The following is a 25313-nucleotide window of genomic DNA, read 5'->3' on the forward strand; positions in this document are numbered from 1 at the left end:
AGAAAGGGCATTCAGTATCCAGTATCACTACTGGTGGTTTACTAAGGCAAAACTTACACTAAAACCTTTCATCAAAAAAAACCTCACTTAGCAATAACTTAATTCAATTAGAAAAAGGGTATAGTTATGTACACAAATGCAACAAGGTTTCTTTTCATCACCTAAGACCCTTGTACTGTTATCTTTAAAAAAAAGTTGTGCCTCCAAAAGCAAAAATCTCCCAATATATTTATTTATGTGGAATAATCATAATACCAGACTAACAGCAAAGTTCATTTGGTTGTCAGTATTTTATAAACTATATATATATAAAACTTTTGAAAATACCTGTTTTGTGGAGTTTTGAAAATAAATTATTTAATTTTATAACAGGTTTGTAACACTGATAGATACATACATGAGATATACAAACACAACGTTGGATATATACTTCTGTGTTATATATATGCATGCAGACAGTACTGTGCACCAGCTATAGTACTGTGTGTATATAAAGCAAGATATGATAGACCGCAGCCTGTGCATAGCACATGTGATACAGTACAGGATAATTATAATACAGACATTTCTTTTAAAAGCTGCTTCTTTTGTTTTCAGTCTGTAAACGAAATTGACAACAGGTTGGAAAACTAAAGACCGTTGCTGCTCTTCTGGCATGAACTTAACTCTAAAACGGGGAGGCTGGCCTTGATACAGCCAGCATTGCAAAACACACACACACACACCCCTTAGGTGCTGGATAGTTCATATAATCTCTACGAACTCTCAGGGCTGGAATTTCCTTGGCAGATTAATTTCAAAAACGCTTCCCCCCGCGCCCAAAACCTCTCCCTGGAGCGTCCACCAGAGACCCCTGCAGGAGACACACTCACCACGCCCCGTGCGGCGAGCCCCGCCCAGCGCACCGCCTGGTAGCGCTAGACCAGCTTGTCCTTCGCCGGCCCGGACGGCACACCCACGTGCGATTACTGCTGCCGGGCGGTCCTGCGTATGGTCCATATAGACACAGCATGGCCCAGGGAGAGCCGGTGCTGGTCCTGTCGGACACAGACAGCGCAGAGGACGTGGAGGAGGTGGAGCCCAGCTTCTCTGGAATAAGTGAGCAAAGGAAATGACTGGAGCCAGTCTGGGGCTGCAATGCCTTTGTAACCAGAGGGTTGTCAATGACACGGTCCAGGCGATGGTAGGGGTTGGATTGGAAGCAGCGGGGGGCTGCCCAGTCCCTGAATGCCTGATGCTCTCATGACTTCTGGAGAGAGAAACGATGAACTTTCAACTTCCTCCCCTCTTGGGAAAATTGGAAGGGACGCTCAGTACCAGCCTGTGGGCATAGGAGAGAATGTGTCTGATTTAAAGTTAGTTCAGCCCTGGGAAACGTGAGCGTGCTGCCATGGGTTACAACAGACATGTCAATCCATAGGAGGGAGGGTTGGGCCACTCTGCACATTAGAATAATAAATAATCTTTCCCCCACTTCAGCTAACTGTGCATGGATCAGCTATATAAATACATGACTTCTCAGCTGTTTGAAGAATCCAGTGAATGTGGGTGGGCTAGACTGGTGTTTCCAAAAGTATGGAAATAGAAATTGCAAAAGTTCAGTGATGTAACCTGGCTATAGTGACAGGTTTCAGAGTAGCAGCCATGTTAGTCTGTATCCGCAAAAAGACCAGGAGTACTTGTGGCACCTTAAAGACTAACAAATTTATTTGAGCATAAGCTTTCGTGGGCTACATCTTGCATCCGAAGAAGTGGGCTGTAGCCCACGAAAGCTTATGCTCAAATAAATTTGCTAGTCTAAGGTGCCACAAGTACTCCTGTCCTTTTTGCTGGCTATAGTGGTGTTTCTTGCTTAGAAAATCTCAGTACTGCTAAAAGTGGAGTTACTGTCCAAGAAACTGATGGTCGCTTGATTTTTTTCCCCTCAAGCGATAGAGCTGCAAGATGAAGAAAGCACTTCTTCTGATGTGATATCTCTTGACTCTCTTGAAGAAATAATGCCTGCTACACTCTCAAGCCCCAACAGAGGTATCAGTGTTTTCAGAAGGAATTCACAGTATGTTGACACGTTTACTCTAGACTTTCTTTAAAACATTGCAGCAACTTGACCTGCAGAGTGTGTGTCTACTAAAGTAGCATACAATTTTACACTTGTGTGCACGAGTCAGTGAAGTTATTTGATCTACAAAAAGGAAACACTAGAGCAAAACTATAGGACTGATCCTCAAAGCCAGCTGTAGGCAGAACTCACATGGATTCGAATGGGAGTTCTTCATGGGGAGGGCTTGAAGGATTGGCTCATAAATTTCTCAGGGAACTCTTGTTTGTCTAGCAGAAAATACAGGGTGTGCCAACTCTTAAGGATTGTTGCTCTTCAAGTTTTTGAAGAAATAAACAATTAGTATTATATTTTGTTTTCCCCCAGATCTTATTGCACATGAAGTAAATGAAAACCAAAGGAGTATTGAAGGTGAGTAATCAAATTAAATTACTGAAAACCAATAGGCCATTTAGCCATGTGGCTAAATTTCCATGTCACACTGCATATTAACCAATATGACCAAAAAAATCAAGTGTCCAACTTAAAAGCAATATCCAAAAATATCGGGTAATCAAACAAACATACATTAAGAAGAATTTGGCATACAATGGCTGCCCTAAAGGATTGGGATTACAGTCACCCTCACGTCTGTTTCACTAATTTAAATCTGCCCCAGGTTGGTAGTTCCTGAAAGACATTACCATTTGGTGGTTTGCTGGCCTATAGGAAATGATTTGGTGGACTTACACCAGCATCTAATGGACTCATCACAAGAACTATCAGCAAAATTGACATGAACTGGCAGTTTTGAAAGAGAAAATGAAAGCTGAACGGGCACAGAGACTGCACTGCCTTGTCGCTGCTAGTGGTGGCCCTTCAAGGATCATTTGTGGGTGTGTTAGGCCAGCCCTCAGATAGAACAGAGGCTGGCATGATGCTGAATAGATCGGAAGCAAAACGAAATTGTCTGGCTTCGTCTGCATCCGACGAAGTGGGTATTCACCCACGAAAGCTCATGCTCCAATACGTCTGTTAGTCTATAAGGTGCCACAGGACTCTTTGCTGGCTAAAAGAGATGCACGTGTTTTTCTTTAGATCAGAAAGCCTCATTGAAAATCTAGCCCTTAAGAACAAATCCTGTGATTTGGAAGTGTTGGCAGGTCTCTAGCAGGCGACCTTGACAGAAATGGCTCACAGGCAATGTCCACAGGAGCGGTGTGAAAATTCTCAGGTGGAAGTGGATCCTTGCATTGACAGTGTTTTAAATAGTCTGTATTAAAAACACAATGTCCCTTTGGCTTTATTAGTAACATTGAACTTTTTCCTATCCTTTCTGCTGTGCAGATGAGGACCATAGTCTTAAAACTCTTCTTTAGAAAGCATTAAAGAATATTTGTCACTGTTTTTCATTTCTAACTGGTGTGCTGAACATGTAATAATAAGAGTTACTAATCTGGGAATGTCTAGCCTCTCAGGTTTCAGAGCAATGTCTAGAGCATTCTGCATCTTGTCCAGAAGAAATAAGTGAGAGAGGCTGAAATTAAACAATACTAGATTTTGAGAGAGGACATTCTTTGTGTTTTATAGAAATCTGCATCTGCTGTGGCAGTTTCCAGATTCATACCCAGCATCCCTTGTTTCACGGAGGAATTTGTACTCCATGTACGGTTAGTAGTCCATATGGCTCAATAAGGCAGCCCCCCTGCCTATTATCTCAGCTGGAAGTGGATCCCCTGAAGCAGGGGCGGCTCTGGCTTTTTTGCCGCCCCAGGCAAAAAAGCCTCCGGCCACCCCCCCACCCCGCAAGGGGGGGGGAGGCGGCCGGAGCCCTGGGAGGAGGGCGGCAAGCCCCGGCCGGGGCTCGGCTCTCCCCCCCGGCGGCCAGAGCGCAGGGGGCAGGGCGGCGAGCCCCGGCTGGGGGGGGAGGGCGGCTAGAGCACCGGGGGGAGGGCGGCGAGCCCGGCCGTGGCCCCGCTCTCCCCGGCGGCCGGAGCGCCACGCCGCCCCCCTCCAGGTGCCGCCCCAAGCATAAGCTTGGTGGGCTGGTGCCTGGAGCCGGCCCTGCCCTGAAGTCAATGAGACACTTCAGAAACATCGTCTATTTAATTTATCCAAGAGACGGTCAGAGGTGACTTGATCATAGTCTGTAAGTACCTACATGGCAAAAGATTTCTGATTGTAGATGACTCTTTAATCTAGCAGAAAAAGGGATAATGACATCCAATGGTTCAGAGGTGCTGGAACAATTTGTATAGTGGGGGTGCTGAGAGACATTGAACCAAACTGTAAACCCTTATATAATGGAAACCACTTCAAGCCAGGGGGTGTGGCAGTACCACCACACACATCCCAGCCCAACACCCCTAGTTCCAGCACCCATCCAATGGTTGGAAGCTGAAGATAGACAAATTCAAACTAGAAATACGGTGGACATTTTGAACAGTGAAGGTAATTAACCATTGGAACAACTTACCTAAGGATGTGGTGGGTTCTCCATCATGTGAAGGCTTTAAATCTAGATGGCACAACTTTTAAAAAAGATATTCTGTAGCTCACACAGAAGCTATGGGCTTGATGCAGAAATGATTGGGTGAGCTTCTAAATCCTAGGGGATCAGAATGGTCCCATTCTGGCCTAAATATATAAGAAAGTATCACTAACCAGCAACACATGCCTCAACTCAGTGTCCTTTAATTTGGCTCCCATTAGAGTTTACACTCACCAAGAATAATACTTTATAAAAATTAGAACTGATATATTATTGTGTTGCCCATTGGGTGACCTTAGGAAAGAGACTTCCCTTTCTGTGCCTCAGTTTCCCCATCTGTAAAACGAGGATAATGCTATTTGCCTCCCTTTGAGATCTACTGATGAGGAGCACCATGTAAGACTTAGGTATTATAATTATATGGCTAAAATTATATAATATATCAGGTTGCTTTCATGTTACCTCCTATTCACCTCCTTTGTCAGTATTGAGTCTACATTCAATTGTACATTCAGCTTCCTGGGGCAGGAAACTTATGATCTGTTTGCAAAGCGCCATGCACGTTAATGGTGCTACATAAAAAAAATTAATAACACAAGAGGGAAGCTCACGTGCAAAGCAAACACAGCTCAGGATGATTGTTACATTTTATCAACTAAATCTATTTTTGCAACTAACTACAGTTTGCTGTTTTATAAGGAGAACTTTCTGGAAACATTTTTCCTGTATGATGACGATGGCCTTCAGGCCTACTGCACAATATGCTGCTCAGGGAAGACTCTGCTAACGTGCGATGAGCCAGCTTGTAATAGGTAAAGGCTACGGGTAGGCCTGAGGGTCCGATTAGACTGCAATGACAGCATGTGATTGCAGCTCGAGCGGACATACTCCAGCTAGCTTTAATCTAGCTAATTTGGGTACCAGAACGGTGCAGCTGCACGTGTCAGCATAGGCAGTAAAAACTGGCCTCGAACCCTGGGTAATTACTTGTGGGACTGGCCCATGCTGAAGTGCATGCTGTCACAGCTTCACTGCTCTGGGGCCTCAGCTAGATAAATTAAAGCTAGCTCAGTATGACTACACCCAATGACTGCAGCATAGACATGCCCTAAGCTAAAAGGATCAAATCCAGTTCCAAACATCCGCAAAGTTTGAAGGGGCAGGTTTGCATGCAGGGTTCTGGTTCAGCTCATTGAGGTTGGAGCTAGCTACAAGGTTCCAATAAGCTTGGGGTGCTGGGATGTCAGATTTAAATCAGGACCTGCACTGTGCTCACCTCCTATCATTGTTCTACCTTATATTTTTGGGTTGTGCAGGTTTTGACATGCCCAGCACTCTCATACACATTTAAATCACCTGTAGTTCCCCAAGTAATTCAACACAAATTATCCACAGAATAGCAGCAGGATAGGGATTAAAGAAAAACTCATCACTTAAAACTCTCAGTTATAAATGTGAATAAAGAAATGGAATTCTACAAACATGTCAAGGAAACAAGATTATTCAAGACACTTGGTCATAATATTTGTCTGCACATGTATGTATTACATTCCAGTCCAGAAAGAAAACACCTTGTTTGAACATGGCTGTAGAGGGTCCGGACTCACCCCTGCGGCACCTCCTGCTGGTCGTCCAGGGAATTAGCTCACCAGCCTCTGGAGCGCCCTCCTCAGGCCAGTGATCCGCCTTTCTTCTTCTCTGGCCCCAGTGTCCCTCCCAGGACCCCAGTGCCCCTTGCTCTGGGTGCTGCCCCCTGGCAATACCCACACACGCTAGGTCTCCCCTCCCAGGGGAACCCCCACCCACTAACCCCACCTCACCTCAGGTGAAGGCCACTGCCAGTCACCAGCTAGCCCCCACTCTCTGGGGCAGACTGCAGTATAGGCCACTCATCATCGACAAGGTTGGGTTTGGACCTGCTGCCTTGGCCTAGCCCTGGGCTGCCCTCTGCAACCCCCAGTACCCCTTGGCCTATTACCAGGCCGCAGCCTAGGGCTTTCCAGGCTGGAGCTCCCCAGCTCCTCAGCCTTTCCTCAGCCCTGCTCCACTACAGGTACCCTGTCTAGCTCCCTGCAGCCAGGCCCGTCTCTCTCTGAAGGCAGAGAGTGACTCTTGGGCTCCTGGCTCCCAGCCTCTTATATAGGCCAGCTGAAGCCTGATTAGGGTGTGGCCCAGCTGCAGCCACTTCCCCTAATCAGCCAGGGTTTTACCTTGTCCTGCCTAAGCCCTCTGCAGCGCTTTTCCAAAGCCTCAGGGCAGGTGTGGGTGTCCACCCCACTACAATGGCTAACTGGGGAAGGGAGGGAGAAGAGGGACAACAGTGGCACCTTACAAATCACCAGCTATACACACGGGTGAATCCTGCCCACAGTGGGTACCTCTACACTGGAAAAAGGAAAAAAAGCGAGTCTCAGAACCCAGGTCTACAGACTCAGGCTCATGCTACAGTACTAAAAATAGCAACCTAGACATTCCTGCTCGGGCTGGAGTTTGGGCTGTGAGACTCAGCAAAGGGGGGGGCTGTTTTTAGCACCATAGCTCAAGCCTGAGTCTGTAGACCTGAGCTCTGAGACTTGCTGCCGCAGGGGTTTTATTGCACTCTAGATGTACCCGGTGAAATCAGTGGCAAAACTCCCATTACTTCCCTCGGGCTAAGATTTTACCCTATAACATTTTTGCCAAGCTCATCAGCACCCGAAGTTAAGGTTACCCTCTGGCACGTCCATCGCCACCCGAAGATGGAGGTTGTACTTCTACAAGTGATGATTCGGCAGAGTGAAGAACAGCTCAATGCTCTGTGCACAGCTAGCAGGGGAAATAGCCAAATACTTGCCCTTCTCACTATCTGACAGCGGCCCCGTTTTGAGATTACTTTAATCTTCAAGGTTGTCCTGGCTTGGATGTCCCCTTTTTCCCCACCCTGCAAAAACACCCCTTATCTCATTCCTAAAGCTGATTCCCTAGTTGTTGTGCCCCACATAAAAAGGAGCTTCCTTGTAATGCATTCAGGCCCCAACGAATTCCCATATTAGTCAGGGGGGGGGAGAGGGGGGGGGGTTGTCTTTCCATTGAGTTCAATGGGAGCTTGATTTGCTCTTTAGACTTGGTATAAAAATAAAAAGCATGTGGGTTTTTACTGGACATATCTAGGATGGCTGGTCATTTGATTGAAAACAAACTACGGTACATTCCCAGTGCTTCCAGTCTCACCGTACCCTGAGTTTTGCATAAAAACTGGGATTGTTCCTTTGAATCTACCTCAGCGTTGACTGTTTTAAAGGTGTGGCCAGGAACACAGAAGGGGATCATTCATGGACATTACACTGCTAAAGTGCTTTATCATATAGCTGACAATGTACCAGCATCTTCAGTGAAACATTTCTGAGGAAAAAAATAATTATCTTGAATATGATTTTAAACATCAGAAAAGAACCAAACCAGTTAAACTGATCCTCTGGCTAGCATAGAATGTGTGGAAAGACCTGTTTAAACACTGAATTGACTTATTATTTAATTTGTGTAGATGCTATTGCCTGGAGTGTCTGGATGTCCTTGTAAGTCCTGGTACTGCAGAGAAATGTAAAGCAATGAATACATGGCTGTGTTTCATGTGCCTCCCCTTGAGTTCAAATGGTTTGCTGAAGAGGAAGAAGAGATGGCGTGCGAAACTGAAGTGCTTCTACGATCAGGAATCTGTAAGGAGCATCTCCATTAACTTTTAATATAAAATTAAAGGGATGGAGGAGTCAAGGCTGACACAGACCCAATCATTGACCTATCTTTCTTCCAGTATCTCTTAATAATGAGCTCCAACATGTGCTTATGTTTTCAGAACGAATGCTTGAATCCTCTTATAAAAAAGTAAATCAGTACCCAGCAGCCCTGCATTTTAAATTAACATTGGACTCTGATTCTGCAAATATGTATATGTGTGTGACTTTACGTACATCAGCAAAATTACACAGATTGCTACATGTTTGCAGGATCTGGGCCTTAGTGTGTATCTGGGACTGAAGAAGAAACACTTTCGTAAGAAAGCAGCTTCCAAAAAGGTTATGGAGAAAAATTACGTAAAATACCTTGACAATCCTTTTTTATTTCCCTTAGGTTTTAAAAGTTAGAGAGGAAAAAATAAGATATGTTCATGGTGATCCATCATATATATTTTCCTTCTTGACCATTAAATGTATGTGGCTTTTTTTTTTCAGGACACAGGTGCTATCAAAATAGGCCAAAAGAATGATCATTTTAGTTCAGATAGAACCATTAAAGATCAATTAGATTTCTGATATAGAAGTCATGCAAAGTATTCAGAGCTAGGTTCACGTATGATAGCTGGACTCTTTTTCTTTGTACTAAGACAAATAAAATATATTAACTGCATCAGGCTCCTGTCATAACCAAAATACAGATTAGAATTTAACAGCTTTGGAATTTTTTAAGTGTATTATTTATTCTTCTGTGCCAGTTGAGATTGGTGGCTGGAATTCTCTTCTTGCAGCCAGCTGGAGACACAAAAAACTGACCTTAGATATCTATCGCCTCTGCAAGAGGAAACAGTCAGCATACCCGTCAGATATGTTCTGCCTCCAGCAGGTGGAAGCAGAGCCCCATCAGCTGTACTGTTAGAAGGGATGTGAGGCTGTCATTTGCAAAAATAAAAATATTTGGGAACAAATACTGACGAAAATCTGAAATCTTCCTACCATAGGTTTTAATAAGGTGTCGATCACCATGGTATCTAATTACCACCTTAAATACTGAAAGAACTGAGTTCTGCAGCAGTCGACAATCACCACAGACATCTTAGACCAGAGGTTCTCAAACAGTGGTCCGTGAGCTCCATTCAGGTGGTCCGCGGATAGTTCCATCTAAGGTGCGCGCCTGGGCGGCCACACACGAGAGAATGAAGGGCCACCCACCTAATTAATGGAGCCACGCAGACATGGCTCCACTACTTAGGTGCCTGGACCCTGGAGAAGACACACATGTAAGGTGAGGTGGTGGCCTTGAAGGGGAATACGGGGTAGGTGGGAGGGGCAGTGGGGTGAGACGAGGGGGTGGGGGGAATTTGGGATGTGCAGGGCTGTGGCGGCCAGAGAAAGGCGACTTTCCCCAGCTCAGAGCTGCAGCTGCCAGGGAGAGACCCCCCTCCTTCCCAGCCCCAGCTCGGGGGCTGCTGCAGTGGGGGAGAGAGGGCACATCCATCGCATTAGAAAGGTAAGGCTACTGATATTAAAATATGAGTTGTGCGCTTTTATAGTAGAACAAAAAAAATGTTAATTACACTGGTCTACAATTTTTGAGAAGTCGTCTGCTTCAGAGATAAAATGTGCTATTTATTATGTATTTTGATGTGCTGAATTCAAATATGACAATTAAAACAACTGATTGGCTACTGTTTCTAAGATATTTAAGTTTTTACATTTTAGGTCTATGTATATTGTGTAGATAGTAGAGTTTTAATCATAAATTGTAAACCTAGGTCTTTTCATCTGTTTATGGTTGCTTTACGTGATAATATTTCACCTGTCCTGTTTATGTAACACTTTAAAAATCAGCAAAAAGGTTATATAAATAAAATTTATTATGAAACAAAAGGCAAAAAACTATTATGTACATAGTTTAGTCCTATTCAGTGTCTACTCGGCGCTTCTTGGCTTGTCTCTTGTATTCATTAAAAGGAGCATCTCTTGTCACTGTCCAGCAATAGTCTGCAAGCATTGATGGGCTCCATTTGCCCTGATAGCGTTTCTCCATTGTTGCAATGTCCTGGTGAAATCGCTCGCCGTGCTCGTCGCTCACTGCTCCGCAGTTTGGTGGAAAAAAATCTAGATGAGAGTGCAAAAAAAGTATCTTTAGTGACATGTTGCAACCAAGGCTTTTGTATGCCTTGAGGAGGTTTTCCACCAACAACCTGTAGTTGTCTGCCTTGTTGTTTCCGAGAAAATTTATTGCCACTAACTGAAAGGCTTTCCATGCCGTCTTTTCCTTGCCACGCAGTGCATGGTCAAATGCATCATCTCGAAGAAGTTCACGAATCTGAGGACCAACAAAGACACCTTCCTTTCTCTTAGCTTCACTTAACCTTGGAAATTTTCCACGGAGGTACTTGAAAGCTGCTTGTGTTTTGTCAATGGCCTTGACAAAGTTCTTCATCAGACCCAGCTTGATGTGTAAGGGTGGTAACAAAATCTTCCTTCATTCAACAAGTGGTGGATGCTGAACACTTTTCCTCCCAGGCTCCAATGACTGTTGGAGTGGCCAATCTTTCTTGATGTAGTGGGAATCTCTTGCACGACTGTCCCATTCGCAGAGAAAACAGCAGTACTTTGTGTATCCAGTCTGCAGACCAAGCAAGAGAGCAACAACCTTCAGATCGCCACAAAGCTGCCACTGATGTTGGTCATAGTTTATGCACCTCAAAAGTTGTTTCATGTTGTCATAGGTTTCCTTCATATGGACTGCATGACCAACTGGAATTGATGGCAAAACATTGCCATTATGTAGTAAAACAGCTTTAAGACTCGTCTTCGATGAATCAATGAACAGTCTCCACTCATCTGGATCGTGAACGATGTTGAGGGCTGCCATCACACCATCGATGTTGTTGCAGGCTACAAGATCACCTTCCATGAAGAAGAATGGGACAAGATCCTTTTGACGGTCACGGAACATGGAAACCCTAACATCACCTGCCAGGAGATTCCACTGCTGTAGTCTGGAGCCCAACAGCTCTGCCTTACTCTTGGGTAGTTCCAAATCCCTGACAAGGTCATTCAGTTCACCTTGTGTTATGAGGTGTGGTTCAGAGGAGGAGGATGGGAGAAAATGTGGGTCCTGTGACATTGATGGTTCAGGACCAGAAGTTTCATCCTCTTCCTCTTCCTCGTCTGACTCAAGTGAGAATGATTCTGGTGCATCAGGAACCGGCAGTCCTTCTCCGTGGGGTACTGGGCGTATAGCTGATGGAATGTTTGGATAATGCACAGTCCACTTTCTCTTCTTTGACACACCTTTCCCAACTGGAGGCACCATGCAGAAGTAACAATTGCTGGTATGATCTGTTGGCTCTCTCCAAATCATTGGCACTGCAAAAGGCATAGATTTCCTTTTCCTGTTCAACCACTGGCAAAGATTTGTTGCACAAGTGTTGCAGCATATGTGTGGGGCCCACCTCTTGTCCTGATCTCCAATTTTGCAGCCAAAATAAAAGTGATAGGCTTTCTTAACCATAGTGGTTATACTGCGCTTTTGTGATGCAAAAGTCACTTCACCACAAACATAGCAGAAGTTACCTGCACTGTTCACACAAGTACGAGGCATCTCTGCTCACTTTGGCTAAACAGAAATGTGTCCCTTTGCAAAATCAAACACTGACAAATAAGAGAGCACGACACTGTATGATTTCTAGAGCTGATCTAGGGCAATTTGTTCAGCAGAGTGATGTAAGCTTCGTTATGATTGCATCATCCATGACTTCTAGGAATAACATGATGCAATTAATATCATGTCTGATGCAATACCAGCTTCAGATTGCATCATTCATTGTTTTGCCTAAAAAGCAAGTACTGTCCAAACCCAGTCATAGATTTATTCATAGATCCAGTCAAAGATGTATTTTAGTCATTTCTGGTTTAAATTGAGATCCCTTCCCTTTATAACTCACTTATCCTCCGCCATTCCCAAGTCAAGGGTCGTATATACTGACTCAATAGCATATCTTGAAAACTAGAGCCAATCAACAATTTTAAGCATCATTTTCGTTCTCAGTGACCCAGAATTAGTAAAGTTTGACTACATTTATTTCAGAAGCATTTTGGCTGTAGAGCAGTGTTATTATTAAGGGTTTTTTTATATAGTGCTTTTATCCAAAGCACTTTACAATAGTTAGCTAACAGTACAAACAACATTTGGAAAAATCATTAAGTGGTCCACCGAGACCCTCAGCAATTTTCAAGTCGTCTGCAGAAAAAAAAGTTTGAGAACCACTGTCTTAGACTATACTCATATTTTTCTACACTGCACATCAATTTAGGGTTTGATAAGAAATTTGTACTGGGTATATTGGGTGCTGCCCGTTTAAATTTTATCTGCCACATGGCAGATTATCACAACATACTTCAGATCGCATCCTGCTTTAAATTTTCCAGCAAATGATTCAGTACCAGACAATTTGTTAGAAAATGAAGTGGAACCCATTTTATGTGACAGAATAATTACAATATACTGTGAAGAGATATTTATTTGCAATGTATAAATCAGTACTTCCTAATATACTAATCAGAATCCAGGAGTCTCCAAGGTTCTGAAATGCTTTTAATTGCAATTAGTTGCCTTATGCCCTTCTGTGGACTTTGGGATCCTGACTGGATACTGAAGAGAGGAGTGTTTGCTGACAATGCTGGGTGGGTCATTTAATTAAAAAAGAGACAGTGTCACAGTTCAGGGCAATTACATCTGTATTCCCCCTCCGTGGCCCACCAACGGTTCCCACTCTAGGCTCCGGGCTCCTCAAATGTCAACTCTCTTAGGCAAAGATCCCCGTCTCTCTCCCTCCTGACCCGGGGTTTTCCAGGCTGCACAGTATCCTGCCTACACTGTGATAGTTCCAATAAGCCAGACTCCCTAAACAGGCCAGCGTCTGTGCTTTATTATTATTAATGGACAGCTTTGAATATTCACACAAATGAATGGGTTGTGCAAACAAGGGTCTTTTTTATTTATGACAGAACCATCTTGAGATTTATCAGCCTTTATCCGCATGGGAACGAAAGCCAATCAATGTTCTCTCCCTTTTTGATAATATTACCAGAGGTAAGTGTACATAGTTGGCTTAGGACTGCAAACAAATATATTAAAAATCTATTAATATATCAGGCCAAATTCATCCCTGATGTGACTCCATTGTCCAGTGGGACAAATGAGGCCCACACTTGGGCTAAATTTTACCCATCATGATTCATTATGACCCACACAAAGGTATCATCATCCTGTTCGATAGAGCTGGTCAAAATTTGTTTAATGCAGAGCTCTTTTGTAAAAAAAATGGCTTTTTTTTTTAAATTACCATTGAGCAAAAAAACTATTAATGTTTTGCTAAAAAAATTTTTTATCCAAAACATTATAAAAAATCTTATTTCAATAACCATTTTGATCACTTTGTTTACCAAATACCAATGGTTTTTGATAAATATTTGTATATGAAAATGTCATGAAAACTTTTAGGAAAAAAAATCAATTTTGAAACCTGTAAAGTAGGAAAAAAAAGTTGAAATGTTCACATTTGTCATTAAAAGAAATAGTGTCATTTTCAGAACAATCTAATACCCGTGTTGTGTATCTAAAATGCTGCTATTTGTAGCCCATGTGGGGACATTCAGTGCAGCATTACATAACTTGATCTCATGTTTACAATCCTGGTTTTTAGACGTCTCCAACTTTGTCAGTTTATGAAGCTGTAAATATCCAACACTGTTCTATACTCCAAGGGCTATCTGATTATTTAGTTACTACACTGCTTGCTGGGACCCTGACTGAGCAAGGTACTTAAGTATGTGCTAAACTTGAAACACTGGTCCCACCAGTCACCTGCTTAAAACTAGGTATGTGCTGAAGTGAGGTGCTGTATGAGGGAACTAGTTCTTAGTACTAACACTGTTTGTATTTCTAATATCCACTCTTCAGAGATGAAAAATCTTGGATTTTTGGGCAGCAGCATGGGGGATGGCAGGCTGATATACTTAGATGATGTCACCAATGTTCTGAGGACAGATGTAAGTACAACGTAGAAAACGTCACTGAATTAACTGTGCACAGCTCTGAATTTACATTACTGATTGCTGTGACAATTCTAGGGGAATGCTGCCACCCCGGGAGCAGCCACGCAAGACCTAAACTGAAGCAGAATCTTCATCATTCCAGGGGAGGGAGGCAGGCAGGTCAAAGTGATGCTGAGCAGGGGATCCCTCTCTTCTCAACTGGGACTGTGCTGAACAGCAGTTCTCATTACACCAGTGCTTCTACAGGAGGGGGCTCATAGCGGGGCAGGAGAGAAGCTGGGATGTGGACAGTGTGTCTACAAACAAAGATAATCCAACTGCCAAAAGCTGAGTCTCGAAGGGAGCACATAATGGTCTTCAGGCACTACCACAGGCCTCAGTAGCGATGGCAGAGCTGCTCTGGATCCAGGTTGGGGAGTGTGAGTGGAGGATTCTTAGATTACAGACTCTTTTCTTAGGGTCTGATCTAACGCCCACTGAAGACAATGGGTGTTTTTACATTGTCTTCAATGGGCACTGGATCAGGCCCTTCAACTGTAAGCTCCTTCAGGTGGGTATCATATCTTCGCATATACTTGTATGTACAGCACCTAGCACACTGGGGTCTGGGCCTGGGCCTGATTGGTTCCTGTGGGCAGTACCACAATGCAAAGAATAAATAATAATAATTCTATTGCCCCTAATAGAAGCATATGTCTAGGGCCCTACCAAATTCACGGCCATGAAAAATGTGTGTCAGACCATGAAATCTGGTCTCCCACCGTGAAATCTGGTCTTTTGTGTGCTTTTACCCTATAATATACAAATTTCACGGGGGAGACCAGCGTTTCTCAAATTGGGGGTGCTGACCCAAAAGGGAGTTTCAGGGGGGGTCACAAGTTTATTTTAAGGGGGGTCACGGTATTGCCAACCTTTATTTCTGTGCTGCCTTCAGAACTGGGCAGCCAGAGAGTGGGAGCTGTTGGCCAGGCGCTCAGCTCTGAAGGCAGCACCTCGCCAGCAGCAGCACAGAAGTAAGGGTGGCAATACCATACCATGCCACCCTTACTTCTGCATTGCTGCCTTCAGGGCTGGGTGACCGCAGAGTGGCGGCTACTGACTGAGGGCCCAGCTCTGCAGGCAGCAGCGCAGAAGTAAGGGTGGCAATACCATACCATACTCTGCCTTCAGAGTTGGGCTCCTGGCCAGCAGCCGCCACTCTCCGGCTGCCCAGCTCTGAAGGCAGCGCCACCGCTAGCAGCAGCGCAGAAGTAAGGGTAGCAGTACTGTAACCCCCTCCTACAATAACCTTGTGACCCCCCCCAACTCCTTTTTGGGTCAGGACCCCTACAATTCCAACACTGTAAAATTTCAGATATAAATAGCTGAAATCATGAAATTTGTGATTTTTAAAATCCTATGACCTTGAAATTGACCAAAATGGACCACAAATTTGGTAAGGCCCTACATATGTCCCCACTGGAAAATCTCCTTACTCGGCCGGGGGGGGGGGGAGTGGAAATTTGGCTCTGTTTACCAAATTTTGTATAATGTGAAAAAAGCTTGGCAATGGAATAGCAGAGTCTCCAAGTATATACATGGTTTAATCAAGTACATGCTACAAGGATTCAGTAAACTGACAAAAAACCTCCCTTGCTCCAAGAATTGAGATATGCCACCTGAGATTGTAGCAGTATTTTCTTTTGCAACAACTGAATTTCAGAATGAAATCTTTCAGAAATCCAAGCCACTCTGTAATTAATTCTGTTCAAACCATCCTAATTTGCCCACTGAAAGCTCACTGCCATTATGCAATTTCAGCAGCACCGGCTCCAGGCACCAGCGAAGGAAGCAGGTGCTTGGGGCGGCCAATGGAAAGGGGCGGCACGTCCGGGTCTTCGGCGGCAATTCGGCGGCGGGTCCCTCAGTCCCTCTCTTCCTCTTTGAGCTGCCGTCGAAGTGCCGCTGAAGAGGAAGAGAGGGAGCGAGGGACCCTCCGCCGAATTACCGCCGAATAAGGAAGTGGTGCGATTAAGCTGCCGCCAATCGGCTTTAGCTTTTTTTTTTTTTCACTTCGCCGCTTGGGGCGGCAAAAAAGCTGGAGCCGGCCCTGAATTTCAGTAATGGATAAATAGCCTAACCCAAACCATATTTAGTATTTCAAAACCTGATCACCCATTACACTACCAGTTGCTTTTCTAAACTCCTAGTTCCTTTTTTTTGTTTTAGTTTTATTTTCATATTGTGGTCTTGTACTGCAAAGTCTGGTGGTCTGCACAACTTGTTCTCCCTTGCCAATCTTTGACAGATTCTGCCAACTCCATGCCCACTTTAAAAGAAGGGTGGAGATTTTTATGCAGCTGATGACATTCATCCTTTGTATGTGCAATTTCCTCACCAGTATGTCTGTTGACATATTGTCTTTGGAACCATGTGCATGTATTTTCTATTAGCTGCATGCACAAGTGATGACCCCACATGCAAGCGACCTGAGTGCAAAATTTCCTGTGCACAAATACAGGTTACATTTTGAAAATTTGGCCTTCCATAATCAGGTTTCACAGCATTCCTGACTGGTTGGTAATGATCAATTATAATTCCTTTTTCCGTCTTTAGTACAAGGATGAATCTGTGTGGAAAAACTGCTATTGTTATGTAAGAGTGCTGGGTGTGGCCGCGGAGACCAAAGGTCAGACTCCATCTTGGAAGTTGGGGTTCTGGACTGCAGACTGCACTCAACACCAAGTTCCAGTTTTATGTTGTGTTTGAGCTATGTAATGACTAAATGCTAACTTAAGCATTAAATACAAGCTCTCCAGGCCTTAATAAGAGAACAACGCCGAATTCTCTGTGATTGGGAATGACTCCTTATGATGTCCTCAGAGAGGCCTGCCTTGGGCTATCTAGGTGGGAAAGAACTCTTCAGATGAGCCACAGCTCATCTCAGGTCCTGTTCTATTCAGGTTCTTATACCACACCCATCACCGTACTGTCTGAGTGCCTGTAGACAATGCTTACATTTTAATAGCCATCATAATAAGAATATGAATAAATGTTTCTAAAAGAAACAAGAAGTTCTGAAACTTGTACATCTTATTAGGTAAAAGGATGGGGTCCTTTTGATTTCATATTTGGTTCCACTCCTCCAGTTGGAAATTCCTACGAACACCCTCCAGGTAAGAGGTGCAGTGAAGTATAAAATGATATATAAATTATCAGTCTGACAGAGTTAGATCTTTACCTGTACTAGAGCTCCTCATGGTACTGAGGAGACGGGGGGCGAGGCAAAAGGTGGCTGTAAAACATTTCTCTATTCCCCTGATTCCCAGGAATGCTGAGATCCAGTTTGGCACCCTGTGTAATTTACAGCAGTCTCAAGATTGCTTTGAATTACACAGGCTTGTACCAGCCATCAAGCCACTGCTATGGCAGTGTGGGATTTCACCAACATCGTGCAATCTGACCTCAGCCCTCCATCCTCTGACACGTGCCCTATCCAGCAGGCCTTGGGAGGAGCAGGTTAAAGTGAACTTTGCTGGCTATCTGTCAGCTGGAGATTACAGCCCCTTTGTTCTGCTACAGCAGAAAGGATCATTGTGATCATCTAGTCTGACCTCCAGGATAACACAGGCCATAGAACTCTCCCGACATTTGAGAGTTTCATTAAACTGTATTAAATCTGCTGTATCTCATCACCTATGAAAGGAGAGACATTTCCTTGGAGACTCCCCTCCTGTGACCATACAATCTCAACTGTAGGGGTCACATTCAGTCTGGTCCTTATGCAGGCATGTCGTGGTAGAGGGTGCAGTGAGGAGCCTCCCCCTCTGTAAGGGCCCGTACAGCCCACGCAAGGGCTGGGCAGAAATTCCAGAAAGCACAGGGCTGGGCCATCTCTACCCCCCCAGAGAGCTCCTGGTGCTCCAAACAGAGCGAGGAGCAGCTCTGTCCCCCTACACATTGTCCAGTTGTGGTTACTGGCTTCATAGGAAGGGAATTAGATGATCACAATGGTCCCTTCTGACCTTGAGTCTATCATTATGTGGCACCCCATGAAGGAGGTGCATTAGTGTCCACAATCCCCCTGCACCCTATGGAGCTTCAGGAGGCATGCTCCTTTCCTGGGGCTAAATGCCCCGCAGTGCTCCCTCTCAGGCTGGGCAGCTCTGCACTGCCCCTTACTAGGGCCTCCATGCAATGTGCAGAGCCTGGCCCTTGGTGACTACAAGGCACATCACTCATTTCCAACTCAAATTTGCCTCTGAGCCATGAGGATCCAGGGTCCAATTCAGACCTAGGAGAAGCAAGTGCTTATTCAAGCCAATGGAGTTGCACCTGGTCTGAAGCGGACCTCTAGTGTTGTTATCTGTCCCTCTGCTTACATGCTGCACATTATGAAGAGGAGAAATGGTGACTCCTCAAACTGAAGTTATGGAAAACTTTATCCATGTTAAAAAGTAACCTCGCTGGTCTCATTTCAAATTTCCTCCACTGCTCTTTTTGCTATAGTGATAGAGAGGCTCTTAGCCTCTCTTTTTGAAAGCTGCACTGTCCCACAGTCAGAGCAGGACAGGATGAGAGCCATGTCTCTGCTATTTGGTCCTTTCATTTTTGATGTCACTCTTCCCTTTCCTTTCTCCTCATCCCTTTTGCCCCTAGCTTGGTACTTCTATCAATATCACCGCATCCTACAATACGGGAAACCCCCAGAGAGCAGTCAGAGGCCATTCTTCTGGATGTTTGTGGATAATCTGGTGCTGGAAAAAGAAGACAGAGACACAGCTTCGCGATTCTTTAAGGTACACAGAAAATCCAGTCCCTCCCCAGCTTGTTTTTTCTTCACACCATGTCTCCTTAGTGTTTAGTGACTGGGTCCTTTTATAGTGATGTTTATTGTGTCTTTTGGGAATGGTGTTCTCTGCAGTGCCATACAACAGAACCAGAACTGATTCCTGCTTCTTTAAGCTCTCGCTTCCTGAGCTGTTGGTGTACAACAGGGAGGAGGAAGCAGAGTTCCTCTGGTCAAAATGAACCTCACTCCTTTTGATTAAGGAATAGTGAAAACTCACATCATAACGTTTGGATCTGGATCTGGATCTGAATCTCCCCAAAGTTTGAGGTGGGGGAAGAGAGATGGGGAGGGAATGAAGAGCCTGGGTTCTGATTTAGATCCATCTCTAGAGATTAAGCCTACATCATTCAATTTGGATCCAGAGCTGAACTTCCCAAAAGTTTGCAGGAAGTTTGATGTGGAGTTCTCTGTTAAGGACCAGTGCTAATGGACTTCCAAGGGAGTATACACACAGTATTTGTGCATTAATCCAGTCATTCTCTCTGGTTTTGCTGCATTATAACTCACATGTGGACCAGGAAATCACCAGTAAAGCCATTAGTCAGATGTTAATCAAAATGCTTTACCCTTGTCAGGATACAACACTTGTCATCTGAGGATCTCAGAGCTTTTACAAACAATAACTGATCCTGACAACAGTCCTTGAAAACTAGTAACAGCTCTAATATCCAATATTAAGGGGGCATGGATCAGTGTTCACGTCATGCTCGCCGTCAGTACCCAGCCCAGAACGGAGAAGCTAATAACCCAACCAGCGGCCCAAATTCGGTGATGAACCCTGGTCACATGACACCTGAGGCACATTGCGCATACACCAAAAAGAAGTAGCACTGCCACCTGTCCAGGACAAGAAGCATGACCAATGTCTGATGAGAGAGACATTACTATTACAGTGTTATTTACTGACTAGCAACAATGTGCTTAGCATAATATGTACCTAATAGTAAGGCATTGTCCCATCCCCAATGAGTTTAGGTCTTGATTTGCTGAGTGGATGAACACCCTGAGTTCCCGTTGACTTCAGTGGAAGTTGCAGGTGCTCAGGTCCTTTGCAAAATCAGGAAGCAGAACATACAGTACACTTGTCGCACATGGGGAAGGTGCAAGTCCAAAGTGGCAGCAATGCCCAATAAAATGATAAATGAAAGGGTTCGTGCAATAGGTGTATTTTCTGGAGAGAACTGAAAGATTAGTTTTGAAGGAAACTACTATTAGCATTAATTGTTAGATCAACATTAAACATCAAGCAGCTTCCAACTGATTTCACACCATACATTTTGAGGAATTAATCCTTTAAAGTATGCGTTCTTGAAGATACACAATTCTGTCCCCTTTCTCTGTGCTGTAATGACCAATATTTAGATCAGTTGGTTTCCCTCTAGAGGTACTAGTAATGCTCTTCATACAGTAAGAAATTGTTTGTGCAACCCTTACCTGGTGAAGTCAATGGGGCTGCTCGTAGGAGTAAGTGCTCACTAAAGCAGGTTAAAAAAAAATGTAAATTTACAAAAAAAACCCCTCTCTTTTATAATTCAAAAGGAGTTGATCTGCTCTATAGTGTTAGAAATATGGAAGCAAGTGTTGACCTGTTCATAATAAAATGGGGAACATTTTTAACAAAAGATTTAGCAAAAAATTCCATTTTTTATTTTTGAATTTTCAAAATTTGAAATGATGTTTAAATTTCAAAATCTGGAAAATTCTGATCAGCTATTGTGCTCTCAAACATGAGGGAGGCTTGCCCAATTTACCCCAAAGGAGGGCTACAATCATAAGAGAAAACCAGCTAAGCATGTCATGAATCAGTAGAAGCTGTTCTTAAACGTTCTTGGTGACCACCATGCAATATAGTATTAACAGTTGGCAGAAGTTGTCTGTCTACTAAGACACTTGCATATTTTTCCCTTTTAAAAGATGGAGGCAGTGACTATCCACAGGGAACATGCAGAAACTGTCCAGAATGCTGTGATCTTGTGGAGCAACATACCATCTGTTAAGAGGTGATACAACAGTTTACTTTCAGGGTTTCTTCTAAGTAATGGCCTGTCTCTGATCCAAAGAAGTTGAAAACTAGTTTAGTCAGCAAAGTGGTTTCTAACGTTCAGTGTCCTCAGACACGACAATGTTTCTGTGTCCCCCAACTATCTCTGGTCCTTTTACTCTGTTTCTGTAGTTCTCACACACTCAAGTGATCTCAACTTGACCGGCCAAACTCGCATTCTGAGTTTGGAACCTGCTGGGAGAAGTTAAAATAGGCTATTTAAGTGTGAATGGAACCTGAGTAGAAGCCATCCTTTAAGACAGCCACTTCTGAAGCCTTACTCAGCCATTTGGGAATGTGGATGTGGCAAAAGAAGACTGGAGAATTCCATCTCTTACCCTCCAGTTCATCCTCTGGTTTCTATTATCCTCTCAGCCTCTCCCTTTAAGAACCACGTACATTACCATTGGGGTTGAGAACTTGTATGCCATGTTTCAGTCTTGCATTAAGATCCAATCCTGAAATGCACTGAGTACCCATGGAGTACTGGTTTGGGGCTTTAGGGTTTTTTACATCCCAGGTATGAAACTTCTCATCATGGGCTTTATGATGGATACACCAAAGGAACCTCAATTATATCCATTCAGGTGTAAGATGCTGAAAATCAGCTATGCATACACTAGAAAATGCTTACAGGAGGAACACAGATTTCTCACAATCTCTGGACAAGACTTGCCTCATTTTCTGGTTTCCCAGAACATTTCTCTGCAAAATTGGCTTCCAAGAATTTATCATACAATGAATGCATTCCATGATGCAGATACTCACAGGCAGCGTCGTCACAACTGCTGGTTTTGCACACCAAGAAATTTCTGTTAGACAATTTTAAACTCTGAACTCTGTGAACAAGACATAATTTAAAAAAAAACAAAAACCCTTTACTGAAAGACATGAGGTTAAGGCTAAATTTTTTTGCAGTTGAATTATCGGCATATGGCACTAGTTCAATCAGAGAAAGCTCTCGGTTATACTGCCAGTTATTACAACAACTGCAAAGAATCCACTGCTGTAGAATATCCTTAAACTTTTTACAACGTCTCAAAATACACTTTTTTCACACCATTAAACGGAGTGATCTCCTATTGATAAAGCTATCTACTAGTATGTTTGAAATTTAGAGCCCAATCCTGCAAACTCTTTCATGGATAAGTAGTCCTTACTCACGTAAATAATCTCATTGACACTGATGGGACTACTCGAGTGAGTAATATTTGCTGGGTAAGTTCCCTTGCTGGGGAAAATGAAAGACTCGGTGACTGCCTCCTTCATAAAGACCAGGGGTTCTCAAACTGGGGGTCGGGATCCCTCGGGGGGGTCACGAGGTTATTACATGGGGGGTCGCAAGCTGTCAGCCTACACCCCAAACTCCACTTTACATCCAGCATTTATAATGGTGTTAAATATATAAAAAGTATTTTTAATTTATAAGGGGGGGGTCACACTCAGAGGCTTGCTATGTGAAAGGGGTCACCAGTACAAAAGTTTGAGAACCACTGATAAAGACCAATCAGCAGGTAGTGCCTGACCCTGCAAGGTGCTAATCACGCTGGCCCTGATTCAGCAAAACACTGGAGCACATGCTCGACATTAAGCAGGGTGGAAGGGTCACTGAAACCACGGGGACTCGTAACATGCTTAAAGTTAAGCATGTACTTGAGTGCTTTACTGGATCAGGGCCAGAGTGCTCAGCACTTAGCAGGACTAAGCCCATACAGAAGAGATATTTTGAAGCACAATTTATGGAAGGAACTTTGTGAGCTTTTACTTTTTGTTTGTTTGTTTGTTTTTGCAGCAAGTATTCTCTCTCAGACTTGGATCTGGATTTAGACCTCCTGGCAAAGCACATCCTCAAAACAAGACTGTTCTCTCAACGACCAGCCACTCTAGTGAGGAAGTTTTTTCTTCCCTTGAGAGAATATTTTAAATGTTTTTCATAAGAAGTTCTTCCCACTCCAGATCAATGATCTGGATTATCCCATAATACTGAAAAGAAATTCTGTCACTTAAGGCCTGATCCAAAGCCCATTGAAATCAATGGGATTCTTTCCATTGACTTCAATAGTCTTTGGATCAAGCCCATACTGCGGGATTGCTCTGTCACATTTATTTCTTGATGTTGTATAACTAGCGCTCTTGTTTTGCCCAAGCATGTTATTTGCTTTCCTTTTGCTCTTGGATGGTTGCTGCACTTTCTTTCATAGATGTTACTTTAGGCTACATAGAGCCAGTGTGTACATGCTATCTTTGATTTGATATTTAACAACTCATTGAGGCCTTGATCATGCAAATTTTTGGGGATGTGAGTAACTTTACTCATGTGAGTCATCTCATTGAATTCATTGAGACAACTCATTTGCAGAAAGTTACTAATATACCGAATCATTTGGAGGATCAGTATTTAAGGTTGAATTTTATTTAAAGACACCTGATTTTATATACTTTTTACCTTAATACTAGAACTAGCAGGAAATGTTTTAATATATCTTTTACCTAAATACTATAATAATAATAATAACATGAGAGAAAATCTTTTAATATTTTATTTTTGCACACTTTTACCTAAATGCTATTTATAATTAAAAACTGATTCGTGTGTTTAAACTTAAAAATAGTCTAAACAACATAACGAATGTGAGAGATGAGCAAAACTCCTTCATCTAAAAATGTAGCACATTATTTTGTGTCTGAATGGACTGAAGCAAAAAAAAAAAAAAGATTCAGCATATTGTAAGCATACTTGATAATGCTTTATCTTGTTTTAACAGATGTATATTTAAAATAAAGATTGTTTTATTAACATTTTACTAAAAACGGGATACAAATAAGAATCAGAAAATCAATCCAGTTCAGGGTTTACAAGAAATAGAAAATAAAGCAAATATAATAAAGAGCTCCGAGGACAATACTGTTACATGATGAGTGAACTCAACTCACCTTAGCTTCACTGGGAGTTCAGGAATCTCCCAGAAAGCGCACATCACCTTACATTGCAGAATTGGGTTCTAAATGAGCAAAAGGAAAACCGAATCTGGCACAGCCAATAGCATGTTAGCTACACTGTCATGTGATCACATGGGAAAAGGTATCCTATCCCACTTACAAAATTAACCTGGGGACCAAAGACCCTCAGCACAGGGAGATATACCGCCCATCCAACTTACTGAAGTTCATAGGCAGACCTGCTAAGTTGTTACTGATAGAGATAATGGAAGATTTTGAAACTTCAGGTTTAGAAACAAAATGAGCAATATCCTCCATCTAGGCCCTGACCGTGTAAAGGTTACACACATGCTTAGCTTTACAACCATGACTTATCCCAATGAGTAGTAAAGTTAGGCACATGCGTAAGTGTTTGCAGGAAATTGCGGCCTAATAGCATAATTTTCAGGGAGACTATGAAATCACAAAGAACACTGAATAATGACCTTCTTTGCCACTAAAAGTAAAGGCAGAACTACTTTAAGGTCAGAAGGGACGATCGTGATCATCTAATCTAGTCTGACCTCCTTCACATTTCAAGCCACAGAACCTCACCCACCCACTCCTGTAATAGACCCCCCAAACTCTGAGTTTCTGAACTCCTCAAATCATGGTTCAAAGTCTTTAAGTTAGAGATAATTCTCCATTTACACTAGTTTAAACCTGCAAGTGACCCGTGCCCCATGCTGCAGAAGAAGGCAAAAAAACCCTCAGAGTCTCTGCAGATCTGACTCCAGTGAAAATTCCTTCCCGCCCCCAAATATGGTAATCTGTTGGACCCTGAGCATGTGGGCAAGACCCACCAGCCAGACACCTGGGAAAGAATTCTCTGTAATAACTGAGAGCCCTCCCCATCTAGTGTCCCATCACCAGCCGTTGGAGATATTTGCTACTAGCAGCCGCATATGGGCCTCATGCCATTATAGGCAGTCTCATGATACCATCCGTTCCATAAACTTATCAGGCTCAGTCTTGAAGCCAGTTAGGCTTTTTGCTCCCACTGCTCCCCTTGGAAGGCTGTTCCAGAACTTCACTCCTCTGATGGTTAGAAACCTTCGCTTAATTTTGAGCCTACATTTGTTGATGGCCAGTTTATATCCATTTGTTCTTGTGTCCACATTGGCGCTTAACTTAAATAATTCCTCTTCCTC

General features: G+C 43.3%; 1 protein-coding gene across 1 annotated transcript; it reads left to right on the forward strand.

Moving 5' to 3' along the window:
• The first annotated feature begins 960 nt into the window (after nt 1-960).
• Nucleotides 961-21146, forward strand: LOC112119932 (DNA (cytosine-5)-methyltransferase 3-like). The gene is made up of 12 exons (XM_029911148.1): nt 961-1098; nt 1930-2028; nt 2426-2470; nt 3629-3708; nt 5229-5341; nt 8053-8224; nt 10428-10430; nt 13262-13346; nt 14217-14305; nt 17391-17466; nt 18950-19089; nt 21057-21146. Exons 1-12 carry the CDS (start codon nt 1011-1013, stop codon nt 21144-21146), a joined length of 1080 nt encoding a protein of 359 aa, XP_029767008.1. The 5' UTR covers nt 961-1010.
• Nucleotides 21147-25313: the final 4167 nt, after the last annotated feature.

The sequence above is a fragment of the Terrapene carolina genome, unplaced genomic scaffold (genome assembly GCF_002925995.2).
Source record: "Terrapene carolina triunguis isolate 2854851 unplaced genomic scaffold, T_m_triunguis-2.0 Scaffold24, whole genome shotgun sequence".
NCBI lineage: Eukaryota > Metazoa > Chordata > Testudines > Emydidae > Terrapene > Terrapene triunguis.

Bases quoted from the DNA above. Each gene is read 5' to 3' on its own strand.
- LOC112119932 (XM_029911148.1), top strand. From the start codon at position 1,011: ATGGCCCAGGGAGAGCCGGTGCTGGTCCTGTCGGACACAGACAGCGCA. The intron at 13,347-14,216 runs GTAAGTGTACAT...TCCACTCTTCAG, and splicing joins TTTTGATAATATTACCAGAG to AGATGAAAAATCTTGGATTT. The intron at 17,467-18,949 runs GTAAGAGGTGCA...TTTTGCCCCTAG, and splicing joins TTCCTACGAACACCCTCCAG to CTTGGTACTTCTATCAATAT.